General features: G+C 44.7%; 1 protein-coding gene across 4 annotated transcripts in view; it reads left to right on the top strand.

Moving 5' to 3' along the window:
- The first annotated feature begins 227 nt into the window (after window positions 1–227).
- Window positions 228–25,130, top strand: part of LOC133350831 (TOX high mobility group box family member 3-like) — a 73,302-nt gene continuing 48,399 nt past the window's right edge. For all 4 annotated transcript variants that reach the window (XM_061565603.1, XM_061565604.1, XM_061565601.1 and 1 more), the window contains exon 1: window positions 228–1,687. In XM_061565603.1, the coding sequence (XP_061421587.1) occupies window positions 1,577–1,687 (111 nt within the window). In that variant the 5' untranslated portion in view covers window positions 228–1,576. The remainder of the gene's footprint in view (window positions 1,688–25,130) is intronic.

The following is a 25,130-nucleotide window of genomic DNA, read 5'->3' as shown; positions in this document are numbered from 1 at the left end:
CCAACGTCCGCATGTTACTCCCCCGGCGAGATTGATAGTGGCTTTGACGGGCAGCTGTGATTGCTGTAAGCAGTTTGTTTAAATAATAAATAAAATAAATATAATATAAAGGTGGCTGGCGGGTGGGGAGGGGGGCCACCGGCAAAATTGACGTTCTAATATTACAGCTCGTGTTTAAAAGGCAGTTAACTCTATCGCGTAAATATATTTTTTTGCGTGAGTTGGTGGGTGGGGGGGAAATAGGGGTTTTTGGGCCTCTTTAACGAGCATCTAGAACAATTATTTACTCAATTTTTTTTTATTTTTTTTGGTGGTGGTAGGAACCTGTGACTGTTCAGCAGCAGCAGGAGTAGCGAGGCAGCAAAGGGAGACCGCTCCAAAGAGCGACTGTGGTTATTGTTGTTGTGCTGCTTCTCATCCACGGGCCAAGCGGCATCGTCGGTGCCGGGAGTCGCTTGTTCCCTGGCCGTCCTTTCTTTGTTGTGTCACCTCGTGCGGCGCGTCCCGTGCTGGGATAACATCATCATCACTAGAAAGGGGGCAGTCCAACGCGCTAAATATTCTCGCTGTGCGCCATTGGATTCGGAAGACAATCAGAGGGGGGCCGGCCGTCTTGTCGCGTGAGTGAGACAGGCGGGGTGGTTGTTGTGTTGGGGGGTGGTGGTGGTGCGAGACGTGGCTCTGGGGGGTGGTGGTGGTGGAGAGACATTCGCAACACGGAGAGGAAGAGAGTAGCAGCCAGCGTCGGTGGTGGAGAGAGGCGAACAGATTAAGAATGCTGTAATAAGCGCAACTTTGGTCGAATCAATTTTTTTTTGGTTGCTGCTCTCGAAACTACAGCGACGGTGAACTCGGAATTGGCGTCCCGGGAGAAGTTAACGGGGCTCGCGAAGTGGAGGAACAATCAAAGTCGCCCTCGGTGGGGACTTTTTTGTTGAACGCAATTAACTTTTGCGCGTGTCCGTGTCGAGTTTTTTTAACGCGACAACTTTGGCTTAAGTTGGTTCACAAAGACGCGCAATCCCGTCGCCTGCCTCCTGAACATCATCATCATCATCCGCTGCTGCTGCTGATGATGATGCGTCTGCCACCGCCGGTTTCCGCTGTCTACTTTGTAAATCGCTAACAGGGAAAAGAGGAGGGTGGAGGTGGAAGGAGGAGGAAGAAGGAGGAACAAGAGACCCGGACTGATGTCGCAGGAGGCTCGGAGAGCCACGGGGTTCGCTGGTTTTTACGCGTTCAGTTGAACTGCTGTGAAAGCGGCGTTTGTCGGCAGTCTCAGACGGGGTTTGGGGGGGGAAGGGAGGGACAGGAGATAACCCACGAGCAGCACCGGATCATTAACTCATAGCATTTACTAATTAGCTGTAATAGTAAACCACGCACGCCTAGTTACCGCAGTTATTGCGCGTCTATACGGCGCATGCGTTCCTAAAACGAAAACTCATTATTAGCAACGGGAACAAACAAACAAACAACAGCAACAGCAGCCAGCCAGCAGAGACATCGACCATCATCATCATCGCGATCACCGGGGACGAGAGGCGAGGAGACAACCCACAAGACCGTGGCCACGATGGACCTGAGATTCTATTCCCCGGCGGCTGGGAAATGTTTTCCCGCAGAGCCCAACTCGAGCCTGGATCCGTCTCGCTGCGCATCCTTCCCCTACTACACCAGCGGCAAGGTGATGATGATGGTTGTGATGATGGTGATGATGGTTGTGATGATGGTGGTGGTGATGGTTGTGATGGTGGTGATGTTTGTGATGATGATGGTGATGGTTGTGGTGATGGTGGTGATGGTGGTGATGATGATGGTTGTGATGATGGTGGTGATGATGGTTGTGATGATGGTGATGGTGGTTGTGATGATGGTTGTGATGATGATGATGATGATGGTTGTGATGATGGTGGTGATGATGATGGTTGTGATGATGGTGGTGATGATGGTTGTGATGATGGTGGTGATGATGGTTGTGATGATGATGATGGCTGTGATGATGGTGATGATGGTTGTGATGATGGTGATGATGGTTGTGATGATGGTGATGATGATGGTTGTGGTGATGATCGATGATTGCGTCCGTGTCTGTGTGTAAAGTGAACGCGTTCAGCGCTCCGCACTACGAACCCGGAGCGCAGAGTTCGACTCCACCGCCAGTGGCGATTGTGCGAAGTGGTTCTGCTGTCCCTCGTCTAGGTCGACTCGGCCTCGAATGAGTACCTGGTGCGGTGCGTGAACATTTTAATAGTAATACAAAAAATACATCTCCACTGGGGAGACAAAGGCGGCCGGGTTCGGTGCTGGCCACCCGCTCGTGTGCCACAGTGCCGGCCTTAATAGGTGCTCGCTAACAGCACTTGGCCCTACACGTGGGGGTATGGGGGGTGTCGTTGTGTCTGTGGCTGCGCACGGGAAACGCAACTCCCTCGGCATCCTCGTCTCATCATCCCCCGGTTGACAATCTCGCAGCGCTCACACACGCGCACGTGTGTACGAACGTGCACGTGTATGGTGTGTGTGTGGTGTGTGTGTGTGGGGTGTGTGTGTGGCGTGTGTGTGGTGTGTGTTGTGTGTATGTATGTTGGTGGTGTGTTGTGTGTGTGTGTTGTGTGTATGGTGTTGTGTGTGTATGGTGTTGTGTGTGTGTGTTGTGTATGGTGTTGGTGTGTGTGTTGTTGGTGTGTATGGTGTTGTGTGTGTGTATGTTGTGTGTGGTTCTGGTGTGTTGTGTGTGTGGTTCTGGTGTGTTGTGTGTGTGTATGTTGTGTGTATGGTTCTGGTGTGTTGTGTGTGTGTATGTTGTGTGTATGGTTCTGGTGTGTTGTGTGTGTGTATGTTGTGTGTATGGTTCTGGTGTGTTGTGTGTATGTTGCTGGTGTGTGTTGTGTGTATGGTGTTGTGTGTGTGTGTGTATGATGTGTGTGTGTGTATGGTTCTGGTGTGTTGTGTGTGTATGGTGTATGTGTGTGTGTGGTGTGTGTGTGTTGGTGCTGGTGTGTGTACGCGCAGGCAGTGATTGTTCACGTGCGCGCTTGTTTGACGGGCGAGTTGGGAGGAGGAGGAGGAGGGAGGCGAAGTGGTCGTCGTCGTCGGGCGTTGCGAGTAAACTAAAGCAGCACCTCGACACCGTCAGCTGAGCGCTCGCTCGCTCACGCGTTACCAGAAGCGGGCAGGCACCACGCTGTTCACCCTGCAATAACACACGTGTCTGTGTGTGTGTGTGTGCCTGCTTTAAACTATATCGACGTGCCCCCCAATGCGATTATTGTCAATGCAAGTTACGTTCGCGCAAAGCGTGGTTGCTGGTGTATCCGTAGGGATGTATATATGTTGTGTTTGTGTGTCCTCGGTTTGCATGATGCCCCCCCCCCACTCCTTGTTCCGACAAAGTCAGGTCGTGCTTGTTAGTTGTGTGTCGTGGTTGTGCTAACACAGCTGGTGTTTGCGGGCTCGACACGCGGGTTTGTTTCGGGTTGACGTTTTTAGTTGGGAGATTTAAAAAAATAAATGAACTATGTTCTGTTCCTGAAGAGGGCCCCCGCAGCGAAACGTTGGCAACATCACGCGGTTAAACGGCGTGTGTGCGCATCGAGGAATTGTGCGAACATACCATTTGAAGGATACCTCCTGCTAACGGGGTTCTTGAGACTCCGACGATGCCTTCGTGTACAGATCACCCATCGATATACTTATGGAGTGGTAACGCCAACAACATCAAGGTGCTATGGTAGAGACGAAGACTTCACGTGGCATTCGTCGACTTTCTCAACGCGATGTTCTCGCAATGACACCTGGCGCGGCTGGGACGGTCCTTATCCTCATTTATTTACTCCTCTCTCTGTCTTTCTCGGATCCTCTGTAACGTACGAAGCGATGTTAATGACGTGTATTAAATATGAATAGCGATGGGAGGATTTTTTGTTAGTTTTTGTTTGTTTCACGACAGCGCTTTAACGAACGGGTTGTGTGTTTTTTGGGGCTTTTGTTTGGTAAGTGGCGGGTGGTTGTTGTGTTATTAATTCCACTTAGGCCACGAGGTGGCGGTAGAGTGTTGTGATTGTTCAGTCGATCTGTGCGGAGATGATAGTAAGTATCCCCATCTCCACTTGGGTTATCTTCGGGTACTCCCGATTTATTGACACGTGCCAATCCCTTAACGGAACCGGCCACGCATACAGACGTGGGATCCTCCTGCAAATCTAACGTTAAGAGTCGGATAAGGCCTTCCTAAAAATAAAGGGCATTAATCTCACGTTTAAATTAGTCGACGGATATATTAGCACAAAACACAATTGTTATTTAGGAATTACAGCGAAGCGTACTAAATGCAAATCAATTCATACTCAGTACATAACCTCGTTTAGACGGCCGTGAAATTACAACAGGCACATGCATTGGAAATCAAATCGGTAATATTTTCACTTTTTTACACAATTGGTCAGTTGGTTTTTAAATAATTCATGCAGCCACAACGTAGCAGGTGTGAAGTGAACAATTATAAAGCTTCAAATCAAGATTGAACAATTATTATAGTAGTTTTTTTTTAATATAATGTGGTTGGCCGCTCTTGAATATATATTTCAAATGTCCGCATGTAGGAGCATACATCGGTGGGTTGGATTAGAAAACTTAACAGCTGATTTTTTTTTGACTACGTACTAATTAATAGCAAAGTTCGGTCAAAATCCCAGTGACCGAAGTGGCATGGTGACGCGTTCATCTAGCAGTGGATTTTACCCCATGGTTCATGCTACTGATGTGTCTGGAGTATAATGACTATTTTATTTGCTGCCCATTGCTGCGTTGACAATGATGCTCTGGGACAGTTTTATGATATAAATCAAGACATTTGACAATCGCAAAACTGCGTGGCTTTAAAAAAGTAACAAAAAAAAACGTTCACAGTTACGTTATAGATGTAATGCAGGCTGAATTCGGTACCATTAATTTACTTCATGATGATTGTGTGCTGGTATGTCATAGATGTGGGGGAGAGTTGTTTGTAAGGTACACCTTTGAACGCAAGCAAAATGTTGATTGTCATATTTGTTTTAATGTGCAGCATATGCATTATAAAAAAAAATACGCTTTTTGAAAGCTACCTCCATTGTACAGTACGTGAGTCGTGCACTTTATGTTGTGAGACCATTAAGTGAAACTCAAGCCTTCGCAAAACACACTTATTAAACATGACTCCGACCCAGAATCCTTCAACAATGTGTAACCCAAACCGCATATAGCCCATGCCACCGCCACCCTCATTCTTAAGCCCACTGACAACATTAACAGGAGAGTAATCTGCAATGTGATAAGGCACGATTTTTTTCAATTTCCTTTATTTAGAAGCAGGTGAACGCTTGCCCAACGCGATACAATATCTCCTTTGCAAATTCAGACACTGGTCACCCATACAAAAGACCATTGTTATTATATGTTTAGATAACTAGTGGATTCACATATTTGTGTTTGTTCTCTGGGATGTTTTGCGCTATGCCATAGTCATTTACAGGAAACTGCTACTCCAACATTCAAAAAGAGCGTGCAATAATCCCGAAATTCACAAGTGTGGAGTCACACTTTGCCAACAACTCGTCCACACTGTTTATGCAGTTTCCCGATCCGGCGTGTTTATGTGTGTGTGTATATATTACGCGTTATACTGCTATTGACTACAAAACCGTGCATGTGCTAAGAGATAGGCATCTTCAGGACAGTGTTGTGGGGATTAAGCAGAGAGATGGGGGGGGGGGGAAGTTTGCACGCATGCAAGGCTGTCCCTTAGCCCTGTATGCGCCATTCATGCTGTCAAGCAGTGATAGCGAACCGCTTCTTCCACGCGATAGCCATCGCATCCACAAGCGAAAGCGAGAGGGGCATGTGGTTACGTGGGGAGGACTTTCACCCACACGTTTGGAACGCGCCGTCTTGTGGCGATCAACGGGGGAGTGTTTCGCTTGCGCCAAGAGAGAGAGGATCTTGTTGTCACCTTGTTAGGAGTTTTTTTCTTTTAAAGAGAGCATTTATTTTCATAATCAACGTTTTTGGGTTTAGATCGCGTTATTTATAAATGTGTCGTAACCCTCCACCACCCGACACGGCCAATCGACAAAAAAGTGTCACGTTGACAAAAGACAAATTGTTCACTGCTTTAGCCCCACCGGTGTGTTGAAGCGTGAAACCACAACATTTACAATTTTTTTTGCAGTGAACTATTTGTCTTTTGTCAACGTGACATTTTTTTGCTGATTGGCCGTGTCGGGTGGTGGAGGGTTACGACACATTTATAAATAACGCGATCTAAACCCAAAAACGTTGATTATGAATAATATTGGTCGCGAAAGCCTACGTGTTAAACTGAGCATTTATTTTCTGCGGATGAGTGAATATTGCACAATTTCGTTGCTCGCTTGGCTCTTGTTCGTATGCGACGAGGGGCAGTGTCGTTGGTGCCTTCATTACTGGCATACCAGCTGATCAATGTGCAAATCGATGATCTGTGTTGCATTTATATTCTTGATCTACTCTCATGCGCAAACGGCACCCACAGACTATTGGGGGGGTAATCCTGAAATTGGGGGTAATCCTGATGAAGTAATTTAGAGTTTAATTAAATAGAGTATTGCTTTGGAGCTCGGACAGCATCTGAAAAGGGTGGCTAATGTCGGACGTAATGTTATTTGGGATTCGGGTTACATAATTGTTGCAGTGTGACTTGTGTTTACCAAGTTAACGGAGGGAACTATATAGCATATATATAGTGGACTGCAAGTTGCCAAGAGAGGGGTTATCAAACAGCTGCTAAAAATCGCAAGCACGATACATTTTTTACGTCCGCCTGCCAAGTAAATGAGATACCACGGTGGAGAGATGTTAACTACCTCGCCTGGTATGCAGGGGGTGGTGGGTTCGATCCCGACTCTCGCACCTGCCGTATATTTGGAGTTTGCGTGCTCTTCCTGTGATCGCGTGGATTTTTCTCTGGGTCCTCCCGGTTTTTCCCTCCATATTTAGAAACAACATCACGCGTTTAGGGTTTTTGGCTACTGATATATATTTCCACGTGATAAGCCACTGCGTTGAGCTATCATTTGTGGCCAGGTCGCTTCTGAAAAACAGTTATACAGCTCAGAGTGGGCCTTACCGGGTAAAATAAAAAAGAGTTTAGTTTAAATTGTAATTCCAAGCCGAACTGTGTTAACCCCCACCCCCCCCCCCTCGTTTCTTGTGCAACACTTTACAGACTGTGCAGGGGCCAGCTGTAAGACCCCCAAGCTGAAAGCCCCTAAACCCCCCCCCCCCCCCCCCCCGAACACCAAATTGTAAAATGTTACAATATCCAAATTATATTGTGCGTGCTGTGTTGGTGACTTTTTTCATCAACACCCTCCTTCGCCTTATCAGCGTGCAAACAGCCGCTCCTTTGCTTTGTGCAATATTGCACGGACGCCCTCTGTCTAGGAAGAAGGTTAGTTGTACCCGGGGTCTTGTGCTTTCGTGTACAGAATGTGTAAATTTCCAAGACTTGGACCCCGCGGCTTTGCTTTGCGAGGAGTATCGGCTGGTCTGCACCATTACCCCGTTTTAAAGGTCCAACTACGAGCTCTCGCCGCACCCCCAAAGAGGAACGACCGCCCGGGTCGTTCGGCTGAGTAAACTGTTTTGACAGATCATTTGACAAAAGCTTGTGCTACGTGTGCCGTAGAGTTTCTTGTGTTCTCTCGTGTTTTGAGACTAACGCATTGTGAAAATCCTTAACCCGTGCAGTGTGAACCCGAGCTCAAGTGCCCAGACATTTTCTAAAACTTTGATCCAATAATAAGGAGTTTCAACATAATGTATCGGCTATATTTACAGTTAAGAAAGGGGGGGGGGGGGGCGGCATTTTACACTTTACAAAACGCATTAGTGAGAGTGTCAATCTTCTTCAAAGTGTACATTTTAAAAATAGTAGTTCCAAAATGACGGCTATTTTAGCTTTCATGTGGACTTTGAAAGTTGCGCTTTTTTATTGCACTGGAAATTGTGAAGTTCCCCGAGGTTTCATATTAAGCAGAGTACTGTGGAGTGAGATTAAGCAGACCAGGTTCACCAGCGTCGGATGTGGCTTTTTAAATTCAACGTGCATTTCACCGAGACCTCGAGGTTGTGTTTAGCGAGCTCTACGCGGCACAGCGGATGCGGGTGCTTTGGAAAATCCGTGCTGGGCATTTTGCAGTCTTCATCACAGAGTTAAAATCAAAGCCTCGATCATTCCAAAGTATTGCTCAGGACTTCCAGTTACACTTACAGGCAAAGCACTTGCGATATGCTGAAGTGACAGCTGTCAAAGCCCCGCTATTGCTCTGGGCGTAAAATTCCAGATGTTCAAGAAACACGTTCCATGGCTGTGAGTATGACTCCATTCCGTCTGGGGAATGGTATCCAGTCCAGGCTTTTGGCTCGCATTACTGCATTCAGATACATTGCAGTGAATACAATTGATATATTTTTGTTGGCAGTTCCTGTATGGATTGAAGCCACATTGTAAGCTTGATTTGCAGATAAAGCATTGTAGTTCCTGGGGGTCGTTTCAGCCATTACTCACCATCGTGTGATTCTGGAGTAGATCTGCATTGTTTTCAGTGAGGTCACAGATAGGTTATCCCCTGCCAGCCAATAGGCTCATCAATCATCTCAAAACATTACACGATTGAATTGTTATGTGCAAAAAGAAATATTGTCCCTTATCAATTCACCCAGCCGGGCATTGCTGTTTTATCACTCATTCATTCCCATGATGAATTTGGTGTAAAAGGTATACATTTCGCAATGAAAAATATACAGTGGAGCAAAAATAACACGTACGGTATATTGAAACAGCGTGTGACGAATAGTGAGCATCTCATCAAAATACAATATATCGAATGACGGTTCTCATTTTCATTCATGTATGTTTAGCGTGTAATTTTGTACAGCCCCTCCGTCAATCCACTGCTGGATAAAGGCCTCTCCACACCGTGGTGATCAGAGCCTGCTGGTGAAGGATGAGTGCCCAGGACACGTTTCAAATATCACTTTCCACTGATGTTGGCCCTTGGCTGGGAATATAACTTAGGAAGCTGGGTTCATAATGCGGTGCGCTAACCGTTGTCTGCCATCGTTTCCCCATTGTATGCTACTGCTTCCCCATATGTGAATATAGTGCAAAATATATTTTCATTCCACGTTCACGTAGTGTGTAACGCAATGCGTGTGCAGCGTTCACATCGGTAAGTAGAATACATGTGGATTGTGTCGAGGGCATTATACGTGCAGCGTAATTTTTTTCAACATTTTAATGCAGTACAATTAATTTTGCTTTCATAAAGTACAACAGTGTATTATTTCCTGTACAGTGAATGTAATCAGCAGTGACATGGTAGATAAGCGTGGAATGTCCCTGGCTTCAACGGAAACTTTTAAAAGCCATCCCTCGTTGCCTTTTTGAAACAATTAAATGCCTTATTCCCTACAATGCCAGTGGCTTCTTTGTATCTCATTTTGAATAATTTTACATTCATAAATGGCTATTAACTTATTAAGTAAACACTTTACAATCAAGGGGCCCTTTGTAAAGGGTGCAAATGTGTTACAATGTGCCAGACTCGCTGGAGCCTTTAAAAATGTAAAATTGGCAGCGATCCCGTGCTAAATCCAGCCTTGGTTCTCTTGAGTAATAAATGCACAGCCTAGAGTGGGACGTTTTGCTTGAGCATGAGCCAGCGCAACGCATGATGAAAGACAGAACAAGATATTACATTTACACAGACGGCACACAAAAAAAAAAAATGACACATATGAGCATTGGCTTGGGCTTATGTGGAGTAATTAAATATTTTATTTCTGACTTTTTAATTTTAATGCACCGTGCTTCAACTCGGCTTGCTTGAGTGTAACAATTCATTCGCATTTAACTCCTTCGTATTATTATGTTACACGTTATTATGTTACACGCTCCATAATAATAATAAAAATAAAAGTTGGTTAATTTGTTGGCCAAAACTTCCGTGCTTATATTTGAATTAATGTATAGTATACCATTATTGTTAAATAAAGAAGCAATGCATCATTATTACAATTGTGCACGCTATTTTTTTAAATCCACAATTAGATAAAATTCAAGTACATTACAAGCATTCAGTTTCTGTGGAATATATTAACAGGACATTAGTTTTAAAACTCGGTAGTACTTGGCCGCTTCTCTCCTAGGTATTTCTCAAAGGTTGTACAATTTGTCAACTATATTAAACAGTCATGTTCTTAAAAAACAAAAATATATAACGGACGTTAAGTTTTCCTGAACTGACGGTAATGATTAAAGTGTACTGAACGTTTTTTTTAGTTATTCATTTTTTTTCAGTGCAAACTATTTACTGTGTAACTGCATAAAAACAGAGGCACTATAAGCCAAGATCGCGAGCAAGTCTGCAATTCATGCAAGCACATGGTGTCCTGTGTCGCTTTAGAAGGGCCCTCTTGTCCCATCGGATATTGCCGCTGAATTAAAATAAAAGCGTGTTTGTTACTGTGGCTGATTTTGTTGCCGCTGTGACCAGTTTCTTTGTGGCAGTTGTGTTGATCTTGAAGTTGATATTGGTTGGCGTAACTGTTCTTGCCAGAGCGTCGGTTGTGTGCGGCCATTAGGACATTTTTCTCGAATTTTCTTTAAAGAACTTTCTGACCTTGAGAAAAAAAAACGGAATGAATATCCATGGTAAAAATTTTGTTGAACGCTACAATCGAAGATTGGATATGTCTTCAAACGTCATGTTAAACGGTGTACGTTTAAACGCATGGCATCGTGTATTTTTTATGCGTTGCGTTTGACTGAAATGCAAGCAACAACAATGAAACAGACATAAAAGCGCCTTTATAAAATTGCATTGTGAGAAGTGCGGTAAGTAAATACGATGTCATTTATCACAATGGCTATTAGCCAAATAGGGGGCTGTAATACATACGTGGGGGTAATTGGATGTATTAAAAAAAGGTAATAATATAAGTAATGTGGCTCTGCAGGCAGTGTGGCTCAATGAGGCTCTCCAGGCATTGCTGCAAGATCAGCATTGCCACCATTTTGTGTCAAAACACAGGGTGCGCCCCTAAACACACACTGAAGTAGTAGTAATAATAAAAATATACTGATATAACAATCATCACGCTTCCAGAATGTGGGTCTGGCAGCGGGCACGCAAGCGCAGAATCCATTGTTGAGGCGTGCAATTGTTTGCCAGTCGGTGTAAAAAGCACAAAAGTGCAAAGCCAGTGGCAAGCTTTGGATAAAGGGGGGGGTGGAGGTTGGGTGGGTGGATACTTCTCTAAAGCACCCCCCAACTTGCGTCTTAAATGGATCAAGCATATCAGCAAATTGTTTCGTAAAGCTGTTCACAACCACCCCCAACGCCCCCCCCCAACCCATTCTCCACTTACTGCCACTGTTTTGTAATGCCTTGACAAGCATTGGTACACACCGTGTCTGGAGCTTGTAACAAACATCACATGAAAGAGCACACAATTCTGTACGTCTTTCCCTCCAAGGCAGTTGTTCCTTTACTTATTTATAAGTTTGCAGTCTTATGAAATACACACGCCTGGATTGTTTAAAAAAAAAAACACTTTTGTGAATTTTTTGAGAAACTAGTTTGTTTTGTCGGTATATATATAGATAGAGTTGGTGGCACAAGCCCATAGAAACACACGGAAGGCCAAGATTTCGCTGACGCCGCTGTCATCTTTCCACGATGTAGTCTATTAGTGGCCTAAAAGGTTAGAGGCACCGTGTCGACGCGTGTACAACATGCAGAGGACAGGTTACGACTCGCATCCAGTGGGACGCCAGGCGCGTGCTATTCGCGCCGACGGGAAGGAGCTATTGGGACCGCTTTGCGCTGAGCGGTGCCATTTCACAGCCGGATTGCCACGTGCGCGTAAATCCCGTGGATCTCCATATCATCTGCAGGATGACGGCGCTCGTCAAAACAGTTCCCACTTTAGTGTGCACGATTTATTCCTGCCCGCTACGAACTGCCCGGTTTCGCTTTTGCTGATTAATCGAGTGTTCTGTGGAAAGCCAGGGGTTTTTGCGGCGCGCAATTCACGTCTGCAGAAAGCGGTACCTGTGCGCTGACGAAGAGGCAGCGGCAATAAGCGAGCCCATTCACCGCTCGTAGCAATAACTGGCGTCGTCATTTTGTAACCACCGTACACTATCCACAGACTCAAACGCGGTATCAAAATGCACCGCTTATAGTAATGCACCGTACACCGAATTTCCATTTGCAGTTGGGCAAGCGGAAACGCACCATTTACAAATAGCACAACACAGTATAAAATTATTTAACGTGAACAATTACGCCTTGGTTACTAACTCGGCAGAAGCAAAATGTTATGTACAAGCCAATTTAGCAATGCCACTTTCTTGAATCGGTCGGTGCGACGGCTGTTTCTCAAGGAAGCATTGTTTATTGTTTATATGGCGGCGTGCAGAGCGTTGGACGTGTCCGTTTGGCTGCGCTGCCCGCATATGGTAGCCAACTCTGGCCGCATATGGTAGCCAACTCTGGCCGTAAATGTCCCACGGACCCTGAATGTTTTTAAATGGTAGGGGACGGTAGGTGGTATCAAAGTCCACCTCTGAAATGCAACCCATACAGCCTGCCACAGGGCCAGCCCCACCTGCCCGTTGTGTTGTGTCCAACAAGAGGCCCCATTAACTTGAAATAGCATTTTAAATATTAACGATAGAAGACAATTATGATTTCATTTAAAACCTCAGTGTTAAACTCATTTTAAATCTGATTGCCACAATTGTGCGTACCGTGACAATTTAGAAAATTTGTATTGTATTGAAGTGTATTTTATAGACCTGCAATACTTACTTACAGGCCTATAGTGTTGCCAGACTAGCAATTAATTGTGAACACAATAGATTTAGTGTTTTCAATGTACTCTCCAAAATGAACAAATATTTAACTAAAATGCCTTGTGACACGGAGTGAGTAATTTATGCTTTCAAAAAATGTTATTACATAACGTGGAGGTTGCCTTTTGAATCATTACATTAATTTGTGTAATCACAAGGGCACAAATAAATTTAGAAGTGCTCAAATGCATTTAATTTCAAACATTTATTTTGAAGCTAAGTGCATAAAACACATTGGGGGGCGGGGGAGAACCACGTGTCAAGGAATTTTTGTGTTAAAAGATTTTTTTAATGGAACGACATTTTCATTTCTGAAGCCGTACATTTTCATTGTCCGCATCATTTGATCTCTCAGAATTCATAGTGCCTTTTAGTGAGGTGATAGGTCGGGCTTCAATGCTAAAGTGAAGGTTGAAACCCCCTGAGTTATGAGGGACACAGTCAAAGGGGACCAAATTCCAGTTTCTGTGTATAGATAATAATATATTTGGTGTGAGGGATAAGTGGATAAAGACCCACCCTCCCTTTTACCTGATTTATTTTTGAGCCCGAATGCCCGAACCTCAAGAGTTGCCACAATAAAGTAAGGCTATCATCGCTTGTGGATGGGGATGGCACTTGATCGGTCTTTCGGTGTGTTTTACTTGCTTCAGAGGCCCTTATCTGATAAGTACATTTTGGGTTGTGCTGTCGTGGGGGTTGGGTGTGAGCTTCGGTTTGTGGGGGGGGGTGGCAGTTGTTGCAGCACAGTGGGGGGGTAGTGCAGCATAAAGTGGCTCTGTCACTCTGAATGGCCCCTTTCTGTCTGTCTGCGTTGACATATAGTGGGGTGTGTGCACTATGGCATTATACAGTCCATAAAAAAATCATTTACAATAGCCCTACACATTTTTTTTCTTATGTAAGTATGATATTTTTTTAGAGTAAAAATTCCACGGTGCAGACGTCATTACAAACACAACTTTAAGGAGGTGATTTAAAAAGCCAGGGTAGGTCAAACGATTTAAACAATGGCTGCCGGCTTACTTTTCTCCTCCCATCCCTAAATTGAGCGTTTATGATCCAACCATTGCCTGGCATGAATGTAAACTAGATGCCACACTTAAAATAAAACTTATCAGTGCCTCCCTGAAACATTTCAAAAATAAATAAAATAAATAAATGTTAGCCCAGGGAGCAATATTGTTTCAGCAACAACCTCGTGGAAGATAATTGACTAAAAGTCAATGGGGAAATGGAATTATAAGCTCTGATTGCTGTTTAAGTGATTGTAAGGACAATCCACGACAACACGAACTGCTGGTATTTTGTTGCTTTTAAGGGCTTTGGGGGTGGGTGGGTGGGTGGGGGGACAGGGCGTGCTTGCAGTGAGGACAAGTAGCGCTGGACAGATGGCAAGGGGGGGGAGAGGCACCGACCGTGGTTATGAAGAAAGAGTCGAGGCACTCGAAATGCCGAGTTTACAAAACGTACGTGCTTGCCACCCACCCCTTAGTGTGGTGGCGGGCGGGCGGGGGGGCAAGGAATCACCCCCGCAAAGTCAGGTGAACGGTGAGTTTGCATTTCTTCCGGCGGGGGGGCGGGGGGTGCCCAGATGATTACATTGGCAGAGGCAGGTGGCAGGTGCCGGTGTAGAAGGCGGGGGAGAGACAAACAACGCAGCCCACTTAATAACAAACAGGGGACATTAAAAACGTATTTCGCCGTCGTTTTACAAAAATTGTCTCCGAGGCATCGGCACTTGCGGCGGCGGCGGCGGCATCTGCTTGCGAGCGCGCAACCTCTTAAAAAAAATAGAAAGAAAGTGAGAATTGTACGTTTTAGCGAATTGATTTATGCCTCCGATTTGCTGGGGGGAGGGGGGGTCGGTGGAGCGACGAGAAGGTGCTGCCGACACGCGGCTTTTATTCCCATTGAAAAATGCCCCACGGTTTTTTGTCCGCGTAACCCCGGGGTCCTCCTTGCCGGCGTCTCGGTTCCCACATCATCCTTGGCCTTGTGTGGCTTTTTCGTGGCTGTTTCCAAGGGAAAGCTCACGGAATTCACGCAGATGCACGGCGCTAATTTGTTCCGGCCACCCCTTCTCTCTCTCCCCCCCCCCCCCTTTTCGTTTCCATGGCTTGATTGACGGCTCACTCTCTCTCATCCGAGCACAGCTGCGCACTGTCATTGTGTTCACATTACTGCAATTACCATAACTCTGTTCACGGAATACTAATGCTGCTCTATTACAGACTAATAGGCGACGAAGCAAATTGCAACATCAAAATACATTTGTTTCCAAAATGTTGCTTTGCATTTCATTTCGCCATTAGCTAGGCGCGGAGGAACAACGGAACAAGCACAATGTGAATTAAATATTTCCATCACAGTGAGGCAATTGCTTTGGATTATTATTCAGTTTCTTGTTGTGTGATTACACTTTTTTGAATATATATCTTAGCCATGTAGATAAATGTGAAAAAGTACAACGTGTAACTTAGTAGTTTGTTTAAATGTGTTTTGATATTTTCATCAACACTGATTTTCAGAAGAACCGTGAATTATATGCCGGAAAAGTATACTTTAGTGTTGTGCTGTATTCAAACATGAGTGGCAATTGGAAACCAAAATAATTTGATCATATTTTGTTGAATAAAATCAGCAATTTAATTGCATGTGTTTGGCTTTTGAAAGTAATTGTATAAATAATGTGGACTGTCGCAGTGTTGCATGTACAGGTCTACACTCCACATACAATACGTTAATTCAGCAGTGCAAATTATTCGCTGATACCGTCTTGGCAGTAGTTCACAAGCACACAAAAAACTCTACATTCATAAATGGCACTGCCTTAAAAAGTATTCCACGAGGCGACGTGTTTTCTTTTGCAATGGCTCTTCACAGCCCATAGACGGACCAGTCCTGTACCGTAATACAGTGGCGGCTCCTGCAAAATCTCTCAGGGGGGGCAAATGTCTGGATGATTGATAAGGATAAGGTCCACCCATGCAATGGATAAATTAACAGCTTAAGCATGTAAAGGCAACTTCACTTCTTTAATATTAATGAAAAATAAAGTGACTCTTACAATACATCTTGTTTGTTTATATACTCACTATTAAAACAAACCACTCAAGTTTATTTTATTAAAGATTCCACTAGGTGGCGATACATTATATTGTTGGATGAAACGTGCTTACGTATGATGACGTTAGCACGTATGATGACGTAAGCACGTTAGTGCATGCCCTCCCGGAAGCCATAGAGAATGCATTGCAGCGCCCCCGTTCGAAAAAAAACATCTTTGAATGTAAGTCTATGGGGCCACTCGGGGCGATTCTCAGCCGGAGTGAAATCGCCCAAAAAGAGGCGGTACTCCACAGAACGTGACATGACGCTGATTGGACTATATCCAGAGGCTGACAGTGACGGCTAGCGTGACTCTGTGGTTGAATGACATTGGTGGTGCGTCGCCCAATCGCCCTAATGAAGAAACCGCCCCTGCCGTAATATCATTGGGGGGGGGGATGGAGCAGTGGCACAGTGGTTAGCTCGCTCTGCTATGAACTCGGCAAGCCCCAGTGTCTGAACTAGTCCTAGACCCTGCTCCCCTTCAAAATTCTGCACTGACCAGTGTGGCAAAGTATGGTCACACAGCCCCCATAATTAACATTCAATTTAGGGCCATTCATCCAGCAGTGATAGTAAGGATAGTACATTTATATAATTAATGTCATATATACACTAAATAGTGTATAATTAATTTGTATCAAAGAAATCATGCCAGAGCAGTAGAACAACATATGTAATACACTGTATTTTTATGTATTTTTTTTTACTTATACAGCCACTAACTAAATCTGAGGGAATCATCGTTGGTACACCAGCTGCCTGGAGCAATTTCGCCAGTGACTTGTATCTGGCTGCCTGCTGCGCATGTGAAGTGCGTGCGTGCCGTGCACTTGCCAAGGCTAACTTGCCATACGTCCTGGCATCAGATGGACCGAAGTTCTGCATCACTTTGGGCTGTTAACCGAAAATCACTTCTAATTGCTCCGTTAATATTTATACAGGACGAGGCGTACGGCGGCGGGTGGTCACGGTCTTTGCCTGGTTCCTTCCATCGGTGATCTGCACCCCTGATGATTAGCGGGGTTACGAATGTGGAGCCGCACATGCCGAGGGTGAACAGAATGATGGTTGGGGGGCTTGCTTTGAAAACCCAGATAAGCACAATCACGTCCGCGAGTTTTTATCGGCGCGACGTTTGCTATTTGTTGCCTCGGACCTTGTTTGAGTTCATATCCGTGGTTGGCGTTTATAGTACGAGCTTTGTTTTACACATTTGCACGTCCTACATGCACCACCAAGTCAGTCGTTACGGGGGAATTGTGTAATATTTTTGTATTTCTCTGCGGGCTTTAAACTGTTATTTAAGCGTCGTAATACGTGCGCATGCATACGAGAAAGCACTTTCTGTTTATTTTGTGTAACGACCCTGACAACCTCACATTGTGGGCCAACCTTTGTGGTGTGGTTTTTATTTTCCTTCTGGCGCTCGGTGTTATGATTCAAAGAATTCGCACGCAAATACAAAATATATGCAGGGCCAAAGGTGAAGGTGTAGTTTTAGCTATTTGCGCCCCGTGAGGGTGAGAAACTAAATCAAGAGCAAACATTTCAAATGCGCCTTTGTGTTAGGCGTGAAGTCTCTGAATGTAAACCCGTAATGGATAGGAATACGTGGACAAACGTACCTGAGTTAAACGTGTCTGTGTGTTGCTTTGAGAAATGTGGAATTTATATGGCGTGTTCTGTCGTTCCGCTGGCAACACTGCGCCTGAATGCGCCTCGTATTTATTCCCGCTTAGCGTAGAAAACGTGCAAGATTATGGAACGAACAGGAGGCACTTCAATCCATCAAGCCCGTTGATCAAAAAACGAGGTCCCACAGAGCAACGCATGCCCACGGCCGATGCACGCGAGACCCAAATTTAGGAGAAAACCAACTCATTCGCCGGGCACCGCTGGGGAAAAAACTAAGAAGAAGTGCTCGCTGTTTTGTTTGCGAGGAAACAAATTGAGAGAGTAAGAGCAGGTAAAATACTGTGGAGACGCAATCCTCCTTGAAGTCCCCCTTGTCTATGCCACAATCTGTGCGACTGCCGCCAAGCGGCTGAGAGCTGAGTGGCCCAATTGAGCAAGATTGATGGGGCATTGAACCAATCACATGTGAGCAAATTAATGGTCACATGTGGCTTTAAAAAAAAACTATCGGTAAGAGGAGTTTACATAAAGTTTACAGCCAGTTCTCAAACACATTTTTGGTCATGCTTTGTGAATGTATTACATTTTGTTAGCACATTTCATTTGTTTAAAAGACGCATGTGATGGCGAACGCTTACGTGCGATTGGCTACGCGTACTCGCCGTAACAGAACCAGATGCGTGAATCTTAACAAAACCTAAATTATAGTACCCTGCTGCAAACCCATTTGTAAACTGTCTCGTTACAAGCAGCACCGCAGGGAAACTTTTCTTAACTGTGGATGGTATATCAGCAGAAACACCCCCCCCCCCCAAAAAAAAATCCCTCTATCAATAAATATCTGTGATGAAGGAAAATAAATGAACACAAATCTTCCCTGCCGCTGGTTTTTAAATATTTTCCTTTGTGACCTACGAGATTGTTTTTTTTCTTGTCTCTAAACTCATTACAAAACCATTTGGCACTGGGCGACAATATGATTGGTTTGAGTAATTTCACTGTGTATTACACGGCACACTCGGTGCAGCATTTTGTTGAATCAATTCACACTCTGGCTGCTGCTTCAAGGCAGCAGCCGGGGAGGCTTAAACATCCTATGGCGTGCACTTTTCCCTACCTTTTTTTCTTGAGGGATGATTCTCCATTCTGGAATGTAGTTCTAAAGGATTGTTTGGCTGGGTGTGGTGATGGCTGCGCACCTGCAATGCAGCAAAATGGAGGTGGGGGGGGTGGGGTTGGTGGACCACGTTGAGATGATGTGCTTGAGACTCCCATCGTCGCCAGGAGCAGCAAGGTGCACACAGGAGGCAGTGCAGCAAGGGGGGCACTTCCTCTGCAAAATACTCCCGAAGTACAGTAGTGTAACAAACTGTCCACGTGTAATGATCCTCCAAACGGTATTCAGCTCTTAGGCGAGACTTTGGTGGGAAGATGAACAATGGAATCTATGATACCTTTTTTGCCCAGAATCAAAACTTATGAAAAAAAAAAAGAATGGGTTTTTACCTTTCTGGCAATAAAACAGGAGGTGTTAATGTGATCAAACGACAAATAGATACCTATTACAAGGCATCAAGTCTGCATTAGCCGCAAATACTTGTGGCAATACATGCAAACGAACATGCTGTGATAATGTTTGCATTGTCTTTGAAACTGGTTGGCCTACACCAGAAACAACCATCTTTATGGCCTTGTCTCACTAGTGCTAGATCAGAAAACGCCAAAAGGCGAACAGTACAAAGGCAATGCAAGTATCGATCAATACCACTGTGTAGGTTATTGTGGTTGTGCTGTTTCAGTTCCTTAAGAAGCTTCCAGCACGTGGAGCGAAACGATGGACATTGTGCTAAACAACACGCGACACACCACATCGCAGAGCAATTAATGAAGGAACATTTTATTTTCGACGACGTTGCCCAATACGGTTGTCTCTTCTACTTTGCACAACACGTGTTCCGTTCACCTGTCCCATCACAAAGGTGCGTGGAGGTAGTAGCGTGGTGGGTAGCAATGCTCTGTCTCATTGTAGCTCATTTCTATTCCAGCCTCTTCCTCCCGAGCTCATAACGGCCCCCTTCCCTGTTGCAGCAGGCACAGGGGAGGGAAGGGATAAGGGAGGCCATGCACGACACACGAGTTATCACATTGAGTGCTCAACTAAGAAGCGAGTAGGTTCTGCTATCTCCTGTCCCCGTCGCCCTGTTCAGTACATTGAACGTGAGTGTTCTTTTGTTTAGAGACACACATGAAAGTCTCGCGCACAAGAAGGCCATTCATTCCACAAAGCCGGTCACAAACATGGAGCACAAGCCAGGTCCGTCATACTAACAACTACTGTTACGCTGCTGTTTTATTTATTTTACCCCCCCCCCAAAAAAATAACAAATGTGTGCCTTTAGGACGTCTCCCAGGGATGCAACTGGACAGAAGGTTGCAGTGATCTAAAAGCAAGGCTCGAGTGTGCGAGGATCCATAATGCACAGAGGGTTATGCTGATTCATACGAGTCATTAAGAGAAGGATCAGCATGTTCTGAGTTTTAAGAGAGCTGGAATGAGTGATGTTTATTAACCGCAGTGAGCAGTCCCGCAAGGGACATGCATCAACAGTCACTCTTGATACACGTGGCATCTATTCTGTGTATTGTATCTTTATTTCTTGAACTAAAGGAAACGTTGTTCTTGTGATCCAAACGGGTATTAGGTTTCAAGGAGAAACTCCCGCCTGCAGTACTGTAACTTATTTCCATGGGGCGAATGTAATTGTCAAAGGAATGTGAATGTTGACTCCAAAGCTCAGCCCCTTAGACTATCCCCACCCGCTGTTATTTGTGAGTAAATATTTGAAGTTGCACGGAGGGGTGCAGAGAAATGGACCATTCAGAGGCTCTTGAGAATGCACACAGAAAGGCCCTCTCATCCTCTGGCCAGCTCAGCGTGAATAATTCATTGTGACCTTTGCACTCCATTAAAAAAACTGGAATGCGGCAAGATGACGTCTTTTGTGATAACCGGGCGACCTTACGCGGCGTGACGTTTCACCGTAATGGGATGACCGATTCCATTGTTCAAATTCTTCCGAGTTATTATAGAGATTACAAAAATCGCTTACCAACGGGGAGTGGTGTGTGCTGCCGGAAAGAGCTGACACGGGGTTTCCTACAGAGCCCCTCTTTATTTAAATCAAAAGGGATATTAATTTGCTCTTCGTGATTGACGAGCCATATCATGCAAACAAATAAAAGAAATACAAATGTCACGTCATCGTTTTCGAATGGAATTACACTAAAGTTGGTTGCGTAGACTGTAACCATTTCTATTGGCGGTCTTCCATTATTAATAAGAAATCGGCGAGTGGAATTTAAACACGCACATTCGGTACATGGATGAGCAGGCATTTACGGAAGACATGAAGACGACGTTTAAGTAATTTCACTTGTGCAGTATAAAAGCCACAGTCGTTTTAAATGGACAAAATTAAACTTAAATCGTACCTGCGTTTGTGGCCGCATGCCAAGCAAGAATGCAGCTTCCTTCACGAGAGCCCCGCGTACAATTTGAAGGCAAACTAAAATTGTTCACAAGTGGCCATTAAACATGCGTAATGTACACAAATACACAATTTAGGTTATCGTTGGTGGTCTAGTTTATTTATCCAATTTTTACGAGCATGAATTTTAAGCGATTGAAATGTTCACTGTTTGCGAGAGAGTGAGACGCGTACGGGTTTTTTTTATTTTAACATCAATACAGTTTCTAGGAATTTCCATCGCCGCAGCCATTTGGATTTTTTTTCTTCAATGTGACCTCGGAAGCAGCGTGTGATGGACAGATGCTATGGTCTACAGCTTTTGGTGCACATTTGATGACACTTGCCCTTTTAATGGGAAATGTTGAAGTTTGAAATGAAAAGTGCAGTTATCATTCCACCTTTCACCTTGGCCTGTGGAGCAGCCGGGCCACACATTTCATGTTGTTATAATACACGCATGACTTTCAAACCGCAAACATTTTAGCCAAAAAAAAAGCTAAAATGAACAATTTTTTATCTTCCAAACAATCTGCACAATTAGTCATTCCTATTATCCCAGTCACACTCGCTATTTTTAATCTTTCGCTTATACCAAGATATTCCTTTAGAAAAGAAATGTTAATCAAATACTTAATTTGAAAAAAAGTATTTACCTCTGAGAGAGACCTTCATGGTTTCCTCATAATAAGGCAGCTTATTAAAATAAATTGTGCACACTTTGTAAATGTGTACATTCGTGGTACAGCGCATAGATATTACGCGAAGCCCTGTGATTAGAATGCTTTATCTTAATACAAACCATGCCTCTAGGCTTGAACAAGAATTGGAGCAGTGCTCCTCACGCTTGTGTGACCCTGAGCCTACAGTGGAAATTCCACGTTTACATGGCAGGGACCAGATTGTCAGTAAGACAAACCACTGCTAACTTACCCAAGAAGTGGTACAGCTCCCCATCTTTATGACAATAATTTTAAATATTTGTCCGGCACTTCAGTACACCAGAAACTGGGGGTGGTGGATTGCTTCAGGATGGGATGTCTCGGATACATCTTGTGCTCGATATCAATTGATCACAAAATGCCCCAGAGGCTTCAACGTGTTTCAACCTGCCCCCCCCCCCAAATTTGTGTAAAAGGAAGTGCCTTAGGGACCAATAGAGCTTGAAATTGCAGAGCATAAGGTGACTTCCACGTTGACCTGCAGCGGCCCCTGTGCCAAAGAATTAGCGTTTTGTGTCGTCTCCGTTTGATTGCGTGCAGGTGCACGATGCAACAGTTTCATGGGGGGGGGGGGGGGGGGCTAAATGCCTTCCCAATGGAGTGCCGTGTGGAACTGTTGCAGGCGGAGCTTTGTGCCAGTGGTGTTGTGGTGGCTCTAGACTTCCTTGTCGGTGTGTTGCATGTGCGTACCAGTCAGGCCCCGGTGCAAGCCATAAGGCTAATGCCATCTGTCATGCTGTGCAGCTACTTAATGATATAAATGCTGTAATGGATAAATTAATTAATGTGTGTACGCTCATATGTAAACATGTAGGGGGGGGGGGAATATTTGTAGGTGGATGCCTTTAACCAATTAATTGTAGGGTACGTGCGATGTGGGTGTACACTTACGTACGTGCACATAGGAGCGGTAGTGTAGTGGTTAGCACACTGCACTATGAACCCGGCCAACCAGTTCTGGGCATCTCCTGGGTCGATTCAACTGTAAATGAGTAGCTGGTTGCGGTGTGCAAACATGATCATTGGGGAGACAAAGGCGGCCAGGCGTGGTGCTAGCCACCCCACCTCCTCGTGTGCCATGTCGGCCTTCATAGGTTCTTCCTAACCGCACTTGCCCTAACAGTCTGATGAATGATATATGGGGGATATTGTCTTGCCTATGTATATCCATAAATAAACTACCATATTGTACGTCCTCGATTGACCCCTGAGCAATTATATACATGCAATTATTAGTAATGATCGATATTTATCAATTCATAATAATCATTCCAAACCAAAATACTCAAATACAATATACTAATGTGTATATATAAGTAAAGGTTCAGATTCTGCTATTTGTATTTGCACAAATGACGTAATGTAAATAATATATTGGATTAGAGTCATTTCAGTGAGCCCACTGGTAAACAATATAATTTCCAAGGTAGGGTTGGGTAACTCTATATGGAACCTTTATTGTTTGTTTTTATTTTATTAAAATATTTCACCTACAAAATCCCTTGAGGTGGAAAAAGTCATTTGCAAAGGTGTCCAGGGTGTCGATTGCAATATACAAAACAAACTCGTAATGTCACGCATACACACATTTCAAATCTATAACTTATACGGTCGGCATTTATACAGCGAATATCACACCCAGTGAAATATATAAATAAATACATCAATAATTATATTGGACACACCGCTCGTTCGTATAGAATATGGTACATATAGAATGCACCACGGTTGTTGTAGCGAGTTTGTTTTTAAATAAAGATTCATCCAAGGTGAGACTGGTGAAATATTTGAGTGTCTGGGAGATGTTTCAACGTTGAAGCGGCTCGATGACCAATGCATGGCTGCTACAGTTAAGAATTGTGGTATTCGTGCCACTTAAACACATTCCTGCGGAGGGAGCTGGTAGGAACGTTGGGTTGCTCGGTCAATGGGCAGGGTCAACGGCGGCGTGGTGTATTCCGAAACTATGCTCGACTGTGAGGGCGGGCACAAGCCGGCGTGAGTAGGTTAAACGTTGAGTTTTATAAGGGCACCACGGGGTGACCAGCCCCTCCCCACCCAGCCCTTCCCCTCTCCACCCAGCCCCACCCCTCCCATTTTTGGATGCACGACGGACGGACACAATAATCCCCTGTGGGCTGGTGTAACCAGGAGGTTCCTACCAGTATAAAACATCGCTGGCCTACAGTGATACAACAGGGTTTTGAATGTTCACTCTGAATCAGACACTGAGCTTTGGTTATTCCAGTTAGCATTGCCAGCCAATTTCGGGTATGGAACTATGACAAATGTTTTGCCCAGCAGGTTGTATGAAATATTCGTGAACTATAACAACATTGATATATTGGCAGCGTGAAGGCGTAGGCCAAATACCCTATAGAGGGGCTCTTTAGAACTCCCTCTTGTGGAGACCCTTTCACAAACAGTGGTGAGAGAAAGCAATTGCAGGGCTAGACGCTTACCTGTTTGCAGGATGCCTATACTGGAATACAAATTTAAACCTAATTCCATTTTTCGGATGTGATCGGAGGGATCGGGCGCAGAATAACCAGAGCTCCTGGGTTCAAAGCTAGGTAAGTTAGCTGGGATTACACCATTTCCTCAAGTGTAGCGAGTTGATGTTCTCAACCAAAGGACATTGTATTGGATATAATGTTTCACTTGGAAAAATTCCAACCGTCATGTGACGAACATTTCTCTGTGTAGTTGGGAACGTGCTCCCCCCCCCCCTAGAGTCTCGATTAAAAGGGTATTTGATGGACAGAATCTCAGAATTAATTTTGAGATGTCCTGACACAGAGAATGTGCACTGGCTCAACAAGAGTTTTGAGTGGTTAGTTGGCCTTGTCACGTGATGCAGACAGCACAATTGTAATAGCGTTCTGCAAAAGGCAATGAAAACACATTCCCTACACATATATAACACTTACGTGTGCACATGTCAGCGAATCGTCTGCATTTAGAGGATTGGTGGTAAAAGACAAGATTACACTAGGAAAAAAAGCATTTGCAACAAATATATACACTGAGAAATGCTACACAAGTCGTGGCCTTCATGCCGACCGGGGGTCAGTTTCTGTCTAACAACGACACAAAGCGCGGGCCGGGCCATTGTGGGGATGTCACAGTGCCTCCCACGAGCTCGCACTGACAACACTAAATCATGGCCTTGTTCCTGGGACCCCA

Source organism: Lethenteron reissneri, chromosome 35, assembly GCF_015708825.2.
Source record: "Lethenteron reissneri isolate LAM-NWPU_2019-01 chromosome 35, ASM1570882v1, whole genome shotgun sequence".
Taxonomy (NCBI): domain Eukaryota; kingdom Metazoa; phylum Chordata; class Hyperoartia; order Petromyzontiformes; family Petromyzontidae; genus Lethenteron; species Lethenteron reissneri.
Note: the sequence above shows the minus strand (reverse complement) of the source record. Positions and strands in the feature narration are given on the sequence as shown.